Source organism: Chelonoidis abingdonii, chromosome 23, assembly GCF_003597395.2.
Source record: "Chelonoidis abingdonii isolate Lonesome George chromosome 23, CheloAbing_2.0, whole genome shotgun sequence".
In the NCBI taxonomy this organism is placed as follows: domain Eukaryota; kingdom Metazoa; phylum Chordata; order Testudines; family Testudinidae; genus Chelonoidis; species Chelonoidis abingdonii.
Window position 1 is genome coordinate 14,147,251 of NC_133791.1, and position 15,985 is coordinate 14,163,235.

A 15,985-nucleotide genomic window follows, 5' to 3' on the forward strand; every position below is an offset into this window, starting at 1 on the left:
GCCACCTGTTTTTTTTTTTTTTTAATGGGAGTTTCCTTGTAGAAACACGGAATCTTTCGTTTTCATTAAGCTCTGTTGTGAGTGATGAGGGGCGGGGGGTGCGTTTCCTATGAGGCCAGTTCTCATATCACTGTATCCACAGGGGACAGACTAAGTCTGCAGTTCAGGAGGAGATACCACAGACTTGTGTCAAACACTAGAAAATGGTGCGTTTTCAGGACAGCTGGGCTTGCGAACAAGTTTGCCTCCACTTTAGGTTCTTTGGCACTGGGAATTAGAATCCCCAGGGCTCTCTCGAGCAGCTAACTCCTTGCTTCTCTCCAGTGATCATTTCAGTGCTCACGTTCTGGTGAAACGCTGGCACTTCATTATGGCCACCCTCGGCCCATGGGCTGCAGTGGAGATCCATTTTGCCCCGTGGGCCTGGTCGGTGGCACTCACGTGGGCAGATGGTCTCCGGGAGGAGTCTAGTCCAAAGTGTGGCAAAAAGACACAGGCGGTGAAAACTATCTCTTACTTTTGTTTGTTTGCCCTTCAGTTTTTCAGTGTGTTGCTTCTTTCCCTACTTATTACCCCCGACACAGACCCGCAGCTTCCTTACAACCCTCCCTATTCACCCTGGCTATAGGCTATGGTAGGAGGAGGTAAGGAAGAGATGAAATGGGAATAGTAAAGAGATCCTGCTAGTAAAGAGGGGTGAAATCCTGGCCCAATTGAAGCCAATAGGAGCTTTTGCCATTGACTCCAGCGTGGTCATGATTTTGCCCAGTGTTTTTAATACAGGATAAAACGCTGCCCTGTGTTGCGTGGCATGGATTTCCTGGGGAAGCAAGCTGTGCCTGTTCTTTCATTCCCTGCGTTTGCCCTGGTGTCTTTGCAGGAGAGCGAGGATGCGGTGAAAGCACTTGCAAAAGAAAAGGATCTCCTGGAGCGAGAGAAGTGGGAGCTACGCCGACAAGCCAAAGAGGCGACAGACCACGCCAGCGCGCTTCGCTCCCAGATGGACCTGAAAGACAACAGAATGAAGGAACTGGAAGCCGAACTAGCCATGGTGAGAGCCCTCCCTCCCGCATCTGTAGCAGGAGGCATTTGCTTAGGCTGGAGTGCAGCTGGGGCACCTCTACAGTGCAGCTGGGAGGTGTAAATCCCAGCTCAGGAAGATGTTCACCTGCTAGCTAAAAATCATAGAAATGTGGGGCTGGAAGGGACCTCGAGAGCTCATCCAGTCCAGCCACCTGCTCTGAGGCAGGACCAAGTAGACTCTCCCTCAGGTGTTTGTTCACCCTGTCCTTTAAACCCCCCAAAGATGGGGGTTCCACACCCTCCCTTGGAAGCCTGTTCCAGTGCTTAGCTACCCTTAGTGTAAGAGAGTTTTCCTTAATATCCAGCCTCAATCCCTTGCCGCACTAAGCAGCATGACCGCAGCAGCTCAGGCGAGCCATGTGAGTACTATGCTATCTGAGATCCTAGGGACATCCTTGAGCATCCAAGCCCAAGCAGAGCTAGCGTGCGTCCAGGTACCCACTCTGGGAATTGCACTGCCAAGCTGCAGCGAAGACGTACCCTAGAAAACCTCAGCCAGTCCAGAGTCTGTGCCATTACCATGAATTTTGTAGGGTTTGCTTTTGGTCTGACTCGCTGTGACAGCCCCTGCCCAGTGGACGTCTCCTGGCTGGACGCTTTCACCTTAGCAGATGGTCGTATGTTTCTGGTCCAGCAGCCCTAGACAGGCAGCCTTTCAAACCACCCCGGGAGACACTTGTAGAAGCTGTCTTTGTGCCTCTGCAGTCATCCCAGAACCCTTGGCGATTCCCCCAGCACTCTTTATTTGCTGCCTTCATGCTGTAGCCGCCTGCAGCGTAAACTCTCTTTCCCAGGTGTTGAACAACCTGCAGCTTTCCCCACACACTTCAAAGTCTGGCTAGGCTGTGGACGCACACTTGAAATCAATGTTTACCTGCTTGGGTGATAAATGATCTCATTCTATTAAGGGGCTCGCAATACCGACCAAAGATACGATTGCCACAAATTGACCCTAATTGCCTTCAAAAGCTTGCCAGGAAAAGCAAAAACAAAACAATCTCTTTGGAACCATTTTCTTTGTCTGGCTTCTCTGCAGATCAACATGGTGCTGGAAGCCCAAGATGAATGTCATTGAAAGTAGGCACCCTTCTTACTTGTACATCTGTGACTGCTCATCTGTAAGGTTCCTTGTGCGCCGTCTGGCCAATGAATTAAGTAGAGAAGGCAGAGTTGAAAGGGTGTTTGGTAAGATTGGCAGGCTTCAGTATGATGTGCAGTTTCCTTTTATGAAATACATATGGATGTCCCCATTCCCAGCACAGACATCCCTGCCTATCTACACCAATACCGCTGAGCCTGATGCCTCCAAAAGGCTTAGAATGATCAAACAGGTGCAGAAACTTACCCACATCACAAGTACCTGCATGTCCCCACTGTAATATACAAGTTCATATGCCCCTTTACTTACACGTACTGTGCTGGATTTATTCATACACATACACGCAAGCATATCCATAACCCAGTTCCTTCACTGCTCCAAGCACGTGTCCATGCACCCCCTTCACCCCCGTGCCTCTGCCCATATATGCCTACATATTCTTCAACATTTGGCTCTGAAATCATAAGCAGGCTGGTTGTCAATTGCCTCCTATGTTTTCAGTGTTCAAAGCAAATTTCTGCCATAAAATACACAACAGCTGGACATGCAGTCAGTTTCCCCCCAGCTTAGAAATATTCCCCGGTATTAAATAGATACATCACGATGTGCTGTGCGTTGATTCACCTTGCCCTGCATAATTTCACAGTGCACAGTCACTGCCTGACTGCGACACCTAGTGTTCATAGCCTGTCTGGGGCTCAGTTGTCTCCAGAAGGCAGACTGGGTAGCTCAGAGAGAAGGAATATTGTGGTTTCTCACCTCGCCGAGAAAGGAATGTGCTTCACAATAAAGACAGCAGATCTCAGGAAAGGGCACTGGGATCATTTCTCTTACCTTTATTGGACTGTCTGTTGAGAGCTAAATATATCTTTCTGGGACTTGACTATAGAATACACCTCAATGTTTCTAATATTAGGCCAGAATTCGGTCATGTTTAATCACCGTGAGTGGCATCTTGCAGTTAGCTCCATTGAAGGCAAGGGGGTTATTTGCAAAGGAAGGCACTTTCTCTGCAGATCAACATGAGTAAAGGTGGAAGAATGGGCCCAGAGTAATTCATATTTAAGGAATAAAGCTAGAGATTTTATAGTGCATGACGGGTAATCAAGCTTAACAACATTGGTGTTATGCAGGTGAATTCACAGCAACCCATGTTGCTGGCAAGTGTTTCTGAAAAGGAGCTTACAACTTTTCTAGCACAATGTGACAAGGATATCTGTTAGATAACAATCCTAGTTGTATATGTGTGTTGTGGGGTTTTTTTTTAACTGTTTAACTCCCAGGGATAAGAATTTGAGATGCATTGCTTTAAAGGTGCTCTGCTTTTCAGAGTATTTCTCTTTTTTGTTAATTATTAAAACATTAATAAATATTAATAAAAATCACCAGCATAGCTCTGTTGGCTTCAACGGAGCTATGCCATTTTGCGCCAGGGGAGGATCTGGCCCTTAATACCTCATTTGAGTTCCACCTCAGATATATTTTTCTTATTGGCAGCACGTTGTCAGTTTGCCAGTCTGACTGTAATCCAGGGATGTTTGCTTACTGGACGTTAAGCCAGCCGTGTGCTTGTGATCTGATCACTGCCTCCGCAGTCCAAAAGGTGCCTTGTTTCCTCACTTGAAGAATGTAGATGCTTGTCCTTAGATCTGGAGAAACGAACCGAGTCTTCCGTGTTGCAGCCATTTGTGGCGATTGTGCACACATTCAGTGCTGGGATATTTCACTCAGTAGCTCACCAAAGCCCCCTAGAAAACAGCAGGGGGTTGTGCAGATGTAAGATAGGCGAGCAGGATACGAAACACGTTAGTGGAGGGCAGAGTTCCACCTCCAGAACTTTGGAGGTGAGGTGTGAAAAGGGAAGAGGCCAACTTGGAGACTCATGCCCCAAATCCTCAAAGATATTTGGGCTCCTGAATCCCCTTGAGGGATCTGTGCCTAGGGTGGCCTTGCAGGGAGTTAGGAAAACTCACTCTCTCTCTCTCTCTCCTTGCAACCAAGCCCAGGTGAGGTGGAAGTGACTTTGACCCAGTAAATGTGGAGGCTCATCAGAACGCATGTTGATACGGTCAAAAGGCACTTCTAAACATTTTCAGCCAGGGATTTTGTTGAAAATGTGCTTTTAAAAAATAAAAGCAGCTTATGGGCTGAGATCTTGTGTGCATGCCCAAGCTGTATCCTGGAGTGCCTTTTCCTAGCTGACTTCTAAACCCTTGAAAATCAGATTTTATAATGGAAATGCTGACAGATCCTAAACTGCAGTAGCACTGTTGGCAATTTGTGCATGTTCTTTGAGTTGGGCCATTGTACATAATGTTCCATCGCCTTGCAGGTGGATGGATGTTTTATTTCCGGGGCCTGTTATGCTGCATTTATATGTAAATTCCACACACTGTTGCAGGAACACTTCTACCTAGGCTCTTTCACAAAAGCAAAACACACTGGAGACGTGGCATATACGAGACTTACCAATGCATATATTTACATTCTGTGTGTGCTGTGTGTTTTGTTGACTCCTCCCTGCTGTAATGGCAGCCTAAAAACAGGACTCAGGAGTCATTTTCTTAGCATTAAATGGAGTTTGGTGGAACGGATTAGACAAAGCACTAGGTAGGATGGGGGGGGGGGAGAGAGGGAATTGGATGCATAAGAGAGTTTGGATTTTGTTCTTAATATTGTGTATCACACAGTCTGTCTTTTCTCTGCTTGTAGTCAATGGGAATATTGCATAGGTAAGTTGAGTATTCGCTCCAAAGCTACCAAAAAAAATACTGGTAAATGGCGATTTGATTGGTTTTTTTTTCTTCCTCTTTAGTTTTTAAAAAGCGAATCGCTTACCAATAATGGTTCCTCCCCAGGGACACGATCCAGAGTCCATCAAAGGGAAGACTCTCATTGACTTCAGCAGGCTTTGGCTCAGCACATAGGAGCTGATCCTGCACCACTGACTCCACTGAGAGCAGGATTGGGCCCCAAAGGTGTCATGCATGGCTCTGGGTTTGTGGCTCACATGTCCTGTGGTGCAACAACTGGGGACACCCAAAGAAACCCATTGCAAGGTTCAGGGCAGAGAAGGGGGTGTGCACGGCACGTTGCTACCAGCAGCTCCATTTGTACCTTAGGAGCAAATCCATGCTCTCCTTGTTCCTCTGAAGTGACCTACCTCGACATCTGCACAGAGTCCCAGGGAAGGCAACAGGGCATTACACGGGCATAAAGGGACCACAGGCAGGAATCAAAATGCAGGATTGGGCCTTTAATAAGTGACACCTTGAGGGACTGGAAAAAACCCAGCCAGCCTAGAACTGTGGAAATATTCTGTGTTTTCCTAGTTACGAAACATCAAGTGACCCATGGGAACTATTCTCTGCTGGCTAATTAAAAGGTATAGTCAAGGAACGGGCACCTCTTTAATGAGAATTTTCAAATTATTTTTACTTTGTAGATGCTTCTGTTTAATTTTTCAAAAAAGTAAAATATTGAACAGAGGGAAAGCATCCCTCTGAGCCTGCCAAGTCCACTGGGAACAGCAGAAGAACAAACAGGCCTGTTTAACACATCTGAACCAAAGCCAACCGCTGACGTTCTCTGTGTGCCTTTGCCTTTTTTCATGAAATCTGGCACCGCTTCCTGTATAAATCACTGGCTCCTGTATTTGCAGGAACAGCTGTTTCAGAGTTTGGTCCAGGTTTCTCTCAAAGGTAAATCACACGCTAATGCTTTGTTGTGCTGTTTTTGTTTTCTTTGCGATGATCAGCTAGGTTTGACTTCAACTGGCAAGTCTATCCCAGCTCAATCACTTATGCTTAGTGTTACCTGGGGGCTGCAGGAGAGCCGGGGCTGGTGTCCCAGCTCTCAACAAGTGCATATTCTGTTTTGCACTTAATCAGATCTAAATGGTAGCTGCTTGCGTTCTGAAATCCTATTGTTGCAGCATTGGCAGCACGCAGATCCCCCCAGAAGAGTTAATTCTCAACCTTGGTAAAAGAAACCGTGTCTTTTGCGAGGATTTAACCCTAAAAGCAGCACCTACATCATATTGTCATCTTGGAATGTGAAACTGACCCTCGTGTGTTGTGTTAGCCCCTCTGCACAGGGGTGACTTGAACGCATTGCAATCCGAGTGCTGTCTTGGGAGAAGCGTTTCATTGTCCTGTGTTTTGTTCTTTTATCCCATCAGGCCAAGCAGTCCTTAGCCACGTTAACCAAGGATGTCCCCAAGCGTCATTCGTTAGCCATGCCAGGCGAGACCGTGTTGAATGGGAATCAGGAGTGGGTGATGCAGGCAGATCTCCCGCTCACGGCTGCTATCCGGCAGAGCCAGCAGACCCTTTACCATGCGCACCCTCAGCATTCAGCAGACCGGCAAGGTGAGTGCCACGCCAGCCGCAAACCCCTTTGGGAAACCTCTGTGATCTCATCTGCCTTTAAGACGACGGCATTCTTGATGAAGTCGGCTCTGCCAGCTGGGCGGCCTGCTGAACTAATCCCCTTTCAGGGAGCCGCTTCAACTCCGCTTCAGAGCAGCAGGCCGGAGTCAGTGGAGACAGATCTCCCCACTCTCTGCCTTCCATGCTGTGGACTTAAGCCAGGGTTTTTCAACTGGGGGGCACAGAGTTGGCCATCTGAGTAAGGGGCCTGACTTTCCAAGCAGCCACAGCTTCTAAGTCAATGGGAGCTCAGCACTTCTGGAAATCAGGGCATGCGCTTAGGCACCTAATAATAATGGATCTTTCTTTATTATCTGTACTGCAGTAGCACATTAAAGCCTCTGATGAGATCCGGCCCTGCTTGTGCCAGGCACTGTACAAACACATAGTAAGGGAGAGTCCCTGCCATGTAGAGCTGTACAAGCTAAATGGATGTAGCTGCCTAGCTTGAGTGCATGATGCTGTTTCAAGGCCGTCAAGCAGACTTTGCCCTCTTCCCTTTCAATTCTAAGCTACCCTATGTGCTCTCCCTGTTCCAATAACCTACCCAGCACCCCAACTGGGTGCAGCCAAATCCCAGGCCTCGAGAAGCAGCAGTTCCCAGCCTTTCCTGAGAGGTGATCTCAAAGCCCTCAGTGCCTCGTTCCTTTAAGCCCTGCAAAGGCAGCGCAGGGAGGAGGATGCATTTGCTCAGAAGTCAGCAGCGAGCACCACGCCGCGGAGGAATTTCTTTGCAAGCAGAAGGGTGCCTGCGCCCTGCCGTGCCTGGCCCTGTGCAAAGCCGTGAGAGATCAGGATCCAGCAAGTCTGCTAGCTCCGGGCGCCTGTGGAACTGCACGTTCATGGGCTGCTGCTGGTTTCTAATATTCTCTGGCAGTTCAAGGATTGCCCTCACTCTCAGCAGAAGGTGAAACACTGCAGCACTAGATAACCTGGCATCTGTCTACGCGACAAGGATGCAGCGTTGAAGGACTATCCTCTTCTCAGCCCTTAGTACAAATACTCCAGTAATGGCTCAAAACACAGCGCACTGTAATATCCCAATGTCCTTCCCACAGCTATTGTGGGGGATTACAGTCTGCCTCTGTAAATCCACACACACCCCTGCAATTTCGGTTCCATACAGCATGCTTCCTGTCCTGCAGTGCTGTGAAATAGCTGCCACGTTCAAGGCCATAGGTGGCTGCCCTGCAGTGGTGGGTTGACTCCAGGAGATTTTCGAAGGAGCCCAAGGGAGTTAGACACCCAGCACGCATTCAGAATTAGGTATCTTACTCTCTTAGCTGCTTTTGAAAACCCCCGTCAGCGTGTTCAGGAAACACTTCGGGATCCATTTGGATTAAAGTTGTGTTCTCAACAAAAGGAGATTATCCTTCTTTCTCACAAGGCATAGGCGATACCTGGGCCTGGATGGGCCCCAAGGATCTCGTTTTTAACCACAATAATCTTTGCTCTTCTCTAGCACTGCTCACCTGGGGATCTCAAAGCACTTTGTAGACGTTAATGTATTGAAGTGACTATTACTTTCCTCATTTTACAAGTGGGGTACTGGAAGCCCAAACATTAAAGAACTTGCCTATGGCCACAGAACACATCTCTGTCACAAGCAGGCATGGCATAGAGGTGTCCCCACGGCCTGTGCTGTGCTCAAACCATTGCCCCATGCTGGAGTCGTCCGGCACAATAAGCTTCATTTCGGTGGCTTTCATGCTCAGGGACTCACCAAGGAAAGTGAATATTGGGATGGTCATGATCATCTCAAACTATTGAGGAGCATTCTGGGTACTGGGCAAGCCTGGGGAACCCCTACCACATGCAGGAAGGATGGAAAAAAAACAATAACTTATTAGCCTGCGTCATCATCTGAAATGTAAGAAATTCCCACAAACAATGTTTGCAGCCATATTAGAACCTGAACACTATCTATGGCCAATTGGACCAGCCTACAAACTTCTAGGGTGAGTTGTTTTAAAAGGAGAATATCAAGTGTGTTTGGTTTTAAATATGTTAATTTAATCTTCCCACTTTACAAATATCATCATAAAGTAGTGATAGATTAAATTCATTCAGTTTTGACTATGAAATTAGTCGGGTCGGTTTCTGAATCTCCCCGCACAGCACTGTGCTCTGGGGTTTGACTTCACAATATTGCAAGGCACTGTCTGGATCTTAAACAAGAAAACCTGCAACATTTATTAATGTTTCTATTCATCCTTTCTGTCTTTTACCTACCAAACCTAACTATGGGGTCCAGACTAAACTGATCATGTTCCTTTGAGCAAACCGCGTTCCACGTGGGGCTAGAGAAAGTCATTACGTTATTTAGCTTGGATTATGAAGATGCTTCTCCCTTTGGCCCAAGTTGTTACCCATCTAACTAATTATCTTAGAATATTAGGGTTGGAAGAGACCTCCAACCCCCTGCTCAAAGCAGGACCAACACCCACTTTGAGCAGAAAGTTGGACTAGATGACCTCCTGAGGTCCCTTCCAACCCTGATATTCTATGATTCTAGGTAACCCATTCCAGTGCTTCACCACCCTCCTAGTGAAATAGTGTTTCCTAATATCCAACGTACACGGCAACTTGAGACCATTACTCCTTGTTCTGTCAGGGTCTAAATAAAGAAGGGAGACTAAGGATCTTTACAGATAGGAGGGAACAGAAGCACACAGAAACACAGGGATTTTTCCAAGCTCACGCAGTTAAGTTGCGGCAGAACCGGGACCTGAATGCAGGTTTCTAGTCCAGCATCTGAGCCATCGCACTCTCTCTATCTCTGCAGCTGCCCCTCCAGAAGTTACAGGCAGGATAGCAGCTCTGACACGTTATGCGGTGGTCTAAAGCATTCATCCAGTGCCCTGGACGGCGACTGTCCATGTATAAACACAGCACTGGAGAGAACCAGATTCGCAGACCAAGGATGGTGTAGCATCCGAGCTAAAGCAGGGAGAGCACAGAGATGAAAACTAATTCCACTGAGCCCTAACTCTGCTCCTTGCCTTCCAGCTGTCAGAGTGAGTCCGTGCCATTCACGGCAGCCTTCCATAATCTCCGATGCGTCGGCAGCAGAAGGCGATAGGTCATCGACTCCAAGTGACATCAACTCGCCCCGGCATCGGACACATTCCCTCTGCAATGTAAGGCGGTTGTGAGGTCGTGTGTGCCTCCTAAAGCTGTCCTTTTAACATCGGTGCCAATGTTTCTAACCCTGACCATCACTCTTACCCTGCTTGTCTTTTGCCACCCCTTCTTCTGGAGCCTGAGCCAAAGCCCGCCAACGACAAGGCAAAGCCTCTCACTGGGCTTTCGATCAGGCTATTCATGTAAATCCTGAGTTTGAATGGGACTTAAAACTACCCACATACCAACCAGGCTTTGGTTCTACACTGCCTGACTCTCTGTGTGCTCACTCGCCCCTCTGCAAAGTGCGTTTCCCTTGCTCCCATGGTGGCTGGGCAGTGTTTTGCTCTCACTTTGCACTGGTGGCCACGCCCCCACACGGTACGAGGCGGTGGGGAATCCAAGTCCCTCTTTTCAAGAGCTGTGCAAAAATGCTGCATCTCCGATTTTAGTAAAACATCCTGACGAAACAACTGTAATTTAGTGCCAGGCCACTATTTTTGCAGCCCGGAACTTGGATTGCAAAGAGGTTTATTGAAATGGCAGTTTTCCCAACTAGACATTCGGAATCTCTCAGGTTTCCAGGGGACAAACAAGCTTTAGCAAAGCAAAAATGTATGAAGGTACTTAAAAACAGATCCATGTTCGAGCTGGACCTGGACTGAGACTTTAATAAATTGTTTCTCCCCTCGGGCTCCATTTTCTAGGTTTTGATTGAGTACGTGCAAAGCTTTACAGTTTCTCATGATGTGACATCCCCCCACCCACCCCCAATCAGTCAAAATTGAACCACTGAGACCAAGTTTCACTCTGAGCTTTCAAGTTCCTCTAAATCAAACTTGAAAGCTGGGAACCCACGAGTCAAAATGAAAACATGGTTTGTCAAACTCTCTGTGAACTGAAGTGGCACAGAGCTTCCAGCCACAGTCACTGGGTAAACTGCAGACTTGCAGCAGTGGGGACAGAACCTACCCTATTTCCTTTCCAAAAGCATAGCTGTGAGTTTAAAGGAGGATCTCCATTAGCGAACAGTATTAGGGCTGATACTTTCTCTAGCCACCAGAGGGAGACATGATCTCACACACTGAGCTGGTGTAATTCCACATTTCTGCTCTCCTTTTAGACAGACATAAATCTACAGTAATTCCATCCGCGAAGGTACTCTTGATGTATAACAGTGTGTAAATGAGAGCAGACTTCGGCCCTTTGCATTCCACTTTTTTTAAGTTGGGGGAGGGGAGAAAGTAGAAAAGGCTGCCGCTCTCTAATGGAAGAAGCAAAGAAAGAGAGGTCAGGAGTCTATTGCTTCGGTATCAATAGAATTGATTTAAATGACTGGAGTGATGGCTTGGAAGAGAATATATCAAAGTTCAATACGGAGAATAAATGGGAAGGTGCAGGAAATAACCAGAAACATTGCAGTGGGAGAGCAGAGAGGTTATACGGTTCATAATTAAAATATCCCGGCTAACAGATACAGATAAATGTAACTTAATTCTAGGAGAGGAGTTCAGTGAGTGAGTATTTGACACATAAGAAAGCCCTGCAGCATATGCTGACTAAGGCAACCATATAGGAATGAGAGAACAATCTCAAAGCCCCTCGGGCAATTGCCTCATTGCAATGAAGGAGAGAGATGGGGGGTGTCTGCATCTGTGCAGCCAGAAGAACAGTGTGTGAGGACTGACCGGCTTGATAACAGACCCATTACCTGTGGGTCACCAGTTAAAATTCAGCTCATGTCTGTAAGGCAGCATCTGATCGCTCTGGAGTGACCTGAGTGAGTAGCATTTGTCTCGCTCCTAGAAGCATCGGCATCTCCAAAGCCCACCCTCACAGCTGAGGCTTACCGAGCCTCTCGCTGGCAGGGAGACCAATGGGGTGTATGGCACAAGCTTTCTGTTAGGGCTTGTCTGCACATGAAAATTCATCCTGAATAAGGTACGGTACAAATTTAAAACAGATTAACTATTCCTGATTCCAGAATACAGGCTTATCTTGACCAATAATTCACGGCAAGCTGGGATGTAAATCTACCTATTTCTAGCCTGCCACGCACTGTGTCCAAAATAGACCCTGCTGCCGAGCACCGGCAGTTCCTTTGTGTGCTTTGAGCTCCCCCTCTTTGAAATGGGAGCAGATTAAAGTGCATTAGGGAACTTTCAGAGCATGACACTAGCGTCCAGACAGCCAGTTAGTGTGCAGCAGGCTAGTGTGGGGTAGATTTTCACCTAAGTTTACCATGCACAAACTGTCTGTGTAAACAAGCCCTAAGAGTGCCTGTTTCCAAGTTAGTTTAAGTAGTTTAACTATAGAAAGGACCGATTGGATTAAACTAATTCAGAATAAGGCACTCCTGTTGCGGAAGAAAGGCATCCACACATGGCATTAATCAGGAGTAGCTAATCTGGAATAACTCGCTGTGGAGACAAGCCCTTAGAGCTAACTTTTAGTGAGCAGATTTATTTGTGTGGGTTTTGTAGTTTGACAGTCATCCTTTCACACTGGCTGTTCCTCCCATTTCAAATAGTATGTGTGTGTGTGTGTACCCACACACCCCGCCCTCTCAGGCATGGTACATTCCACTCAGCGTTCGTTTTTTTCCCACTCTCTAGGCTTGATTAGCACTAGGATGGTGCTTCCTAGCTGGGTCTAAACACAAATGGGCAGAATATGCAGCATCTTCCCAAATCCTTGTGCAAGCTGATGATAAGGCCATTTCCCATTTAGTCCTGGACCATCCCCACATAAAGCATCCAGCACGCTGAACAGTGCTTTACAAATAATAATGATTTATTACTAATTGGTGATAGTCAGGCACATCCCCCCTCGTTAACAAGGGGCTAGCTTCAATCCCCCTCATTACATTTTTGCTTGACCAATTACATCCGTACCTGTGGCATTTGAATCAAGATATTAGTAAGAGGGGATCTGAGTTCTGAGTAGATCTCAGTCTAAAGGAGCGTAAGCTGGTGTAAACTCCGTGCGGAGGGGGCCAGAAGAGAAGGGTGTAATAAAGAGCTGAGAAGAGGTAGTAAAGCAGGCCTATCTCCACACCAATTTGGTCACTTGGCATGTCTGTTTCACAACTGCATGCTCCTTTCCACCTGCTCACCAATGTGTAACTTACTTATACCCATTGCCTTCGAACCTGGCCCAACACGAATTAATGTGACAATCTGTGGCATTTCCTATACTGGTCCAGAACGCATGGCATTAGTCCCTTGCAAACAGGCAGAGGCAGACCAACTCAGAACAGCATAAATGGTGGCTCCAGATTAAACTTTTCTTCTTTAGTTTCTTGACCTGGGAAAGGTACCTGGACCAAAATGTCTGCATTCATCTGGATTTTATTTTTGTTACTAATGTGGATTGGGAGGGTGCATCTGGGCCCTGAGAAGCATCCCGAAGTTCGGGTGTTTCTCAGAAATGTCTCCAGTTTGCAAAGATGAGACAAAGGTGCAGGAGTCATGAGACCAAAGGGTTAAATGAATCTTGTCTCGGTTCAAGGGAGTTTGGTTGAGTTCAGCGAATTCACCCTTCTTTATTCTGAGATTCTGACTTTTCCAAAACCATGTTTGAATTTCCCTCTTGATTGCCCTTAGCCTAGTCTCTGTGGCATAGTCTAGGGGACACACAGTTTTACCTGCCTCTGCCTAATCTTCTCTTTTCCCAAACCCTTCTTCTCCTGCCCAAAACAAATTTGGCTTCAACATCAAACAGCAGTGACTTTGCACCAGCTAATGCTCTGGAGCCCAGAAATAAGCAGGATTTCCAGAGAGAAAGCTGCTGGGGGTGCGTTTATATCCCCAGGCCGGTTTTGCTCTAGCAGTGTTGTGTGGTACTAGGGCTGTGTTTATGTTGTTTCAATGTGATCTGTCTCCTGTCGGTAGGGGGATAGTCCTGGACCGGTACAGAAGAACTTGCACAACCCAATTGTACAGGTAGGAAACCAATTGCCTTTCTTGACCAATCTCCTAATGAAATATAGTTTATTAGTGTGCAGCATGGTTGACACACACAGACGGCGCAGAGTCATGTGAAATGCTGAATAGGTATATTGTAAGGGCTTGTCTACACTACCCGGCAGGGTCGATCTAAGATATGCAACTTCAGCTACGTAATAGCGTGGCTGAAGTCGACATACTTGGATCGACTCACCGGGGTGTCTTTACTGTGGTAAGTCAACAGCTGGCGCTCTCCCGCTCTCCCGTCAACTCTGGTGGAGTACTGGAGTTGACGGGAGAGCGCTCAGCAGTCGATTTATCGCATCTAGACCAGACGTGATGAATCGATCGCTGCCCCCTGATCCGGCAGGTAGTGTAGACAAGCCCCAAGTATATAGCTAGACCATGATCAGTAACATCTGTCAGCTTTGGAAATGGGTCTGAATGAAAACACTGGATTTGAGCAACTTTGGATCCAGAGCCAAACTCTCTCACTCCAGCCCAGCTGTAGTTGAGGAAATGAGAGAAGAGTTCAGACATCACATTTCAGAGAGAATGGCAGATACAGAGAATAGCAGTTGCCTTTTTAGAGAAGGGGATGGACCCGCAGGGCCATATGCAAAAGAGTCCAATCTGGTGTAAATTGCACCTTCTGCCAGCTCCTCGGTATCTGTTACACCAATGTAGGCTACACCAGGAGCGAGGGAGGGTGATTGCCAGACACACTCCTGCTAGAGCACTAAAAATAGCCCAGCCCTGGCAGAACAGGGAGCGGTGAGCAGCAGCATGAGCTAGCCATGCTGGGTCCAGTTGGGTCGGTGCAGAATGATGGAAACAAAAGTAACTGAGGCCTTGTCTACATTAAAGAAATTTGCAGTGGTGTAACTAAATGATGTGCTGCACCAGCCTCACGCAGGGCTTCATCTGATGCAGCATCATCCTATGACATCCCCCAGTAAGCTGCAGCTGGGGAGCCAGATACCTTAGGGCTTGCACTGGGTATCTGCATTGAAATAGCTACACTGTTGTAAATTTCCTTAGCAGACAGGACCTTAGACTCATTCCTCACCAGCCATTTGCACAAATTTACCTGTTCTGGAGCGAGCCACTGGAGCTGGGCTTTGCTTCTTGACAGTTTTTTAACTCCAAGACACTTTATTTGGAAAGTAAGTTTCAAGTAAACCACACATTGTGGCCTGAAAAGCAATGACATGAAAAGCAAAAGCAATGGCTGATTTGTCTCCAAGTTAGAGCCCGCTGCTCCTAAAGAAAAACAAGAGGGGAGAAGACTGACGAGATAGACGAAAAGGTTAAAACACCTCCTTTCGACTCAGAGTTTTCCCTTCACAAGGGTTTGTGTGAACATCGCCCATGTGGATTCACACCCCTGGGGGGTTGGATTGCAGATGGGCCTGTGCCCCAGCTGTCCCTGAACTGTGTGGTGTTACAAATATAAACGGGCCGCACCAAAACCCTGGGTCCAAACACTGACACCCCTGCCCCCCAGGAACACTTGTGGTGGTCAAAATCCACCTGTGATAACTTTGACCCAGATCCTCAAAGTTATTTAGGTTTCAGCAGGAGTTAGACACCTACATTCTTTTGAGGCTCTGGGCCTTAGAGTCCTGTCTCCTGTTTGAATAAACCCGAACTTCAAGGCAGAGCTCAGTCAAACTACTCTCCTATTTTACCCTCCAAAAACCCCACACTAAGCCCAGTGTGAAACCCTGGCCCCCTTGAAGTAAATGGCAAAACTCCCACTTCATAGGGTGAAATCTTGACTCCACTAAATTCTCCCAGGTTTGCTCAAAAGTTTCCATAGGCTTTCTGACAAACTGGACCAAGTTTTGAGCTTGTTCTGTCTGATTCTAGTGCTTTAGCCTAGGTTAAAGAACAGGTAGGTGAGTCCATGGGGTTATGTAAAAGTGCTACATTCTGCACAAAGCACTGCACCTGAATTTAAGAAAACAAGAACTTCCATCATATTCATCTGCAGTCCTCTCCCCAGGTGCCACCATGCCAGAGTTTCTCAGTAGCATCCACTTACAGCTCCCCTCTGGTTCCCATTGAGTTGAACGAGACTTTTGCTACAACGCGAGGGGCACTGGCAGAGCTGGGGGTGGATCCCAGCCTGGGCTAGCAGGGGCTGCAGGTCGGGAGTGAGGGACTCAGATCCCATTTCCTTAGGCTGAGATTGGTTGCTTTTGGATTGCAGGAAACGGGGTTATTGAGGCTGGATTTTTTTCCCCTCACTCTGGTGCTGGAATTTATTAGACCCTGGTGCCTTTTCACAAAGTACTATT

General features: G+C 47.2%; 1 protein-coding gene across 8 annotated transcripts in view; it reads left to right on the top strand.

Annotated features, from left to right (window-relative positions):
- The window catches only part of KAZN (kazrin, periplakin interacting protein), a 747,760-nt gene that overhangs the window by 665,142 nt on the left and 66,633 nt on the right, over window positions 1–15,985 (top strand). For all 8 annotated transcript variants that reach the window (XR_012654761.1, XR_012654762.1, XM_075060171.1 and 5 more), the window contains 4 exons: window positions 881–1,051; window positions 6,363–6,552; window positions 9,622–9,752; window positions 13,629–13,679. Coding sequence is in view for 6 of the 8 variants with exons in the window: in XM_075060171.1 (XP_074916272.1) it covers window positions 881–1,051; window positions 6,363–6,552; window positions 9,622–9,752; window positions 13,629–13,679 (543 nt within the window). In the remaining 2 variants the exon portion in view is untranslated. The remainder of the gene's footprint in view (window positions 1–880; window positions 1,052–6,362; window positions 6,553–9,621; window positions 9,753–13,628; window positions 13,680–15,985) is intronic.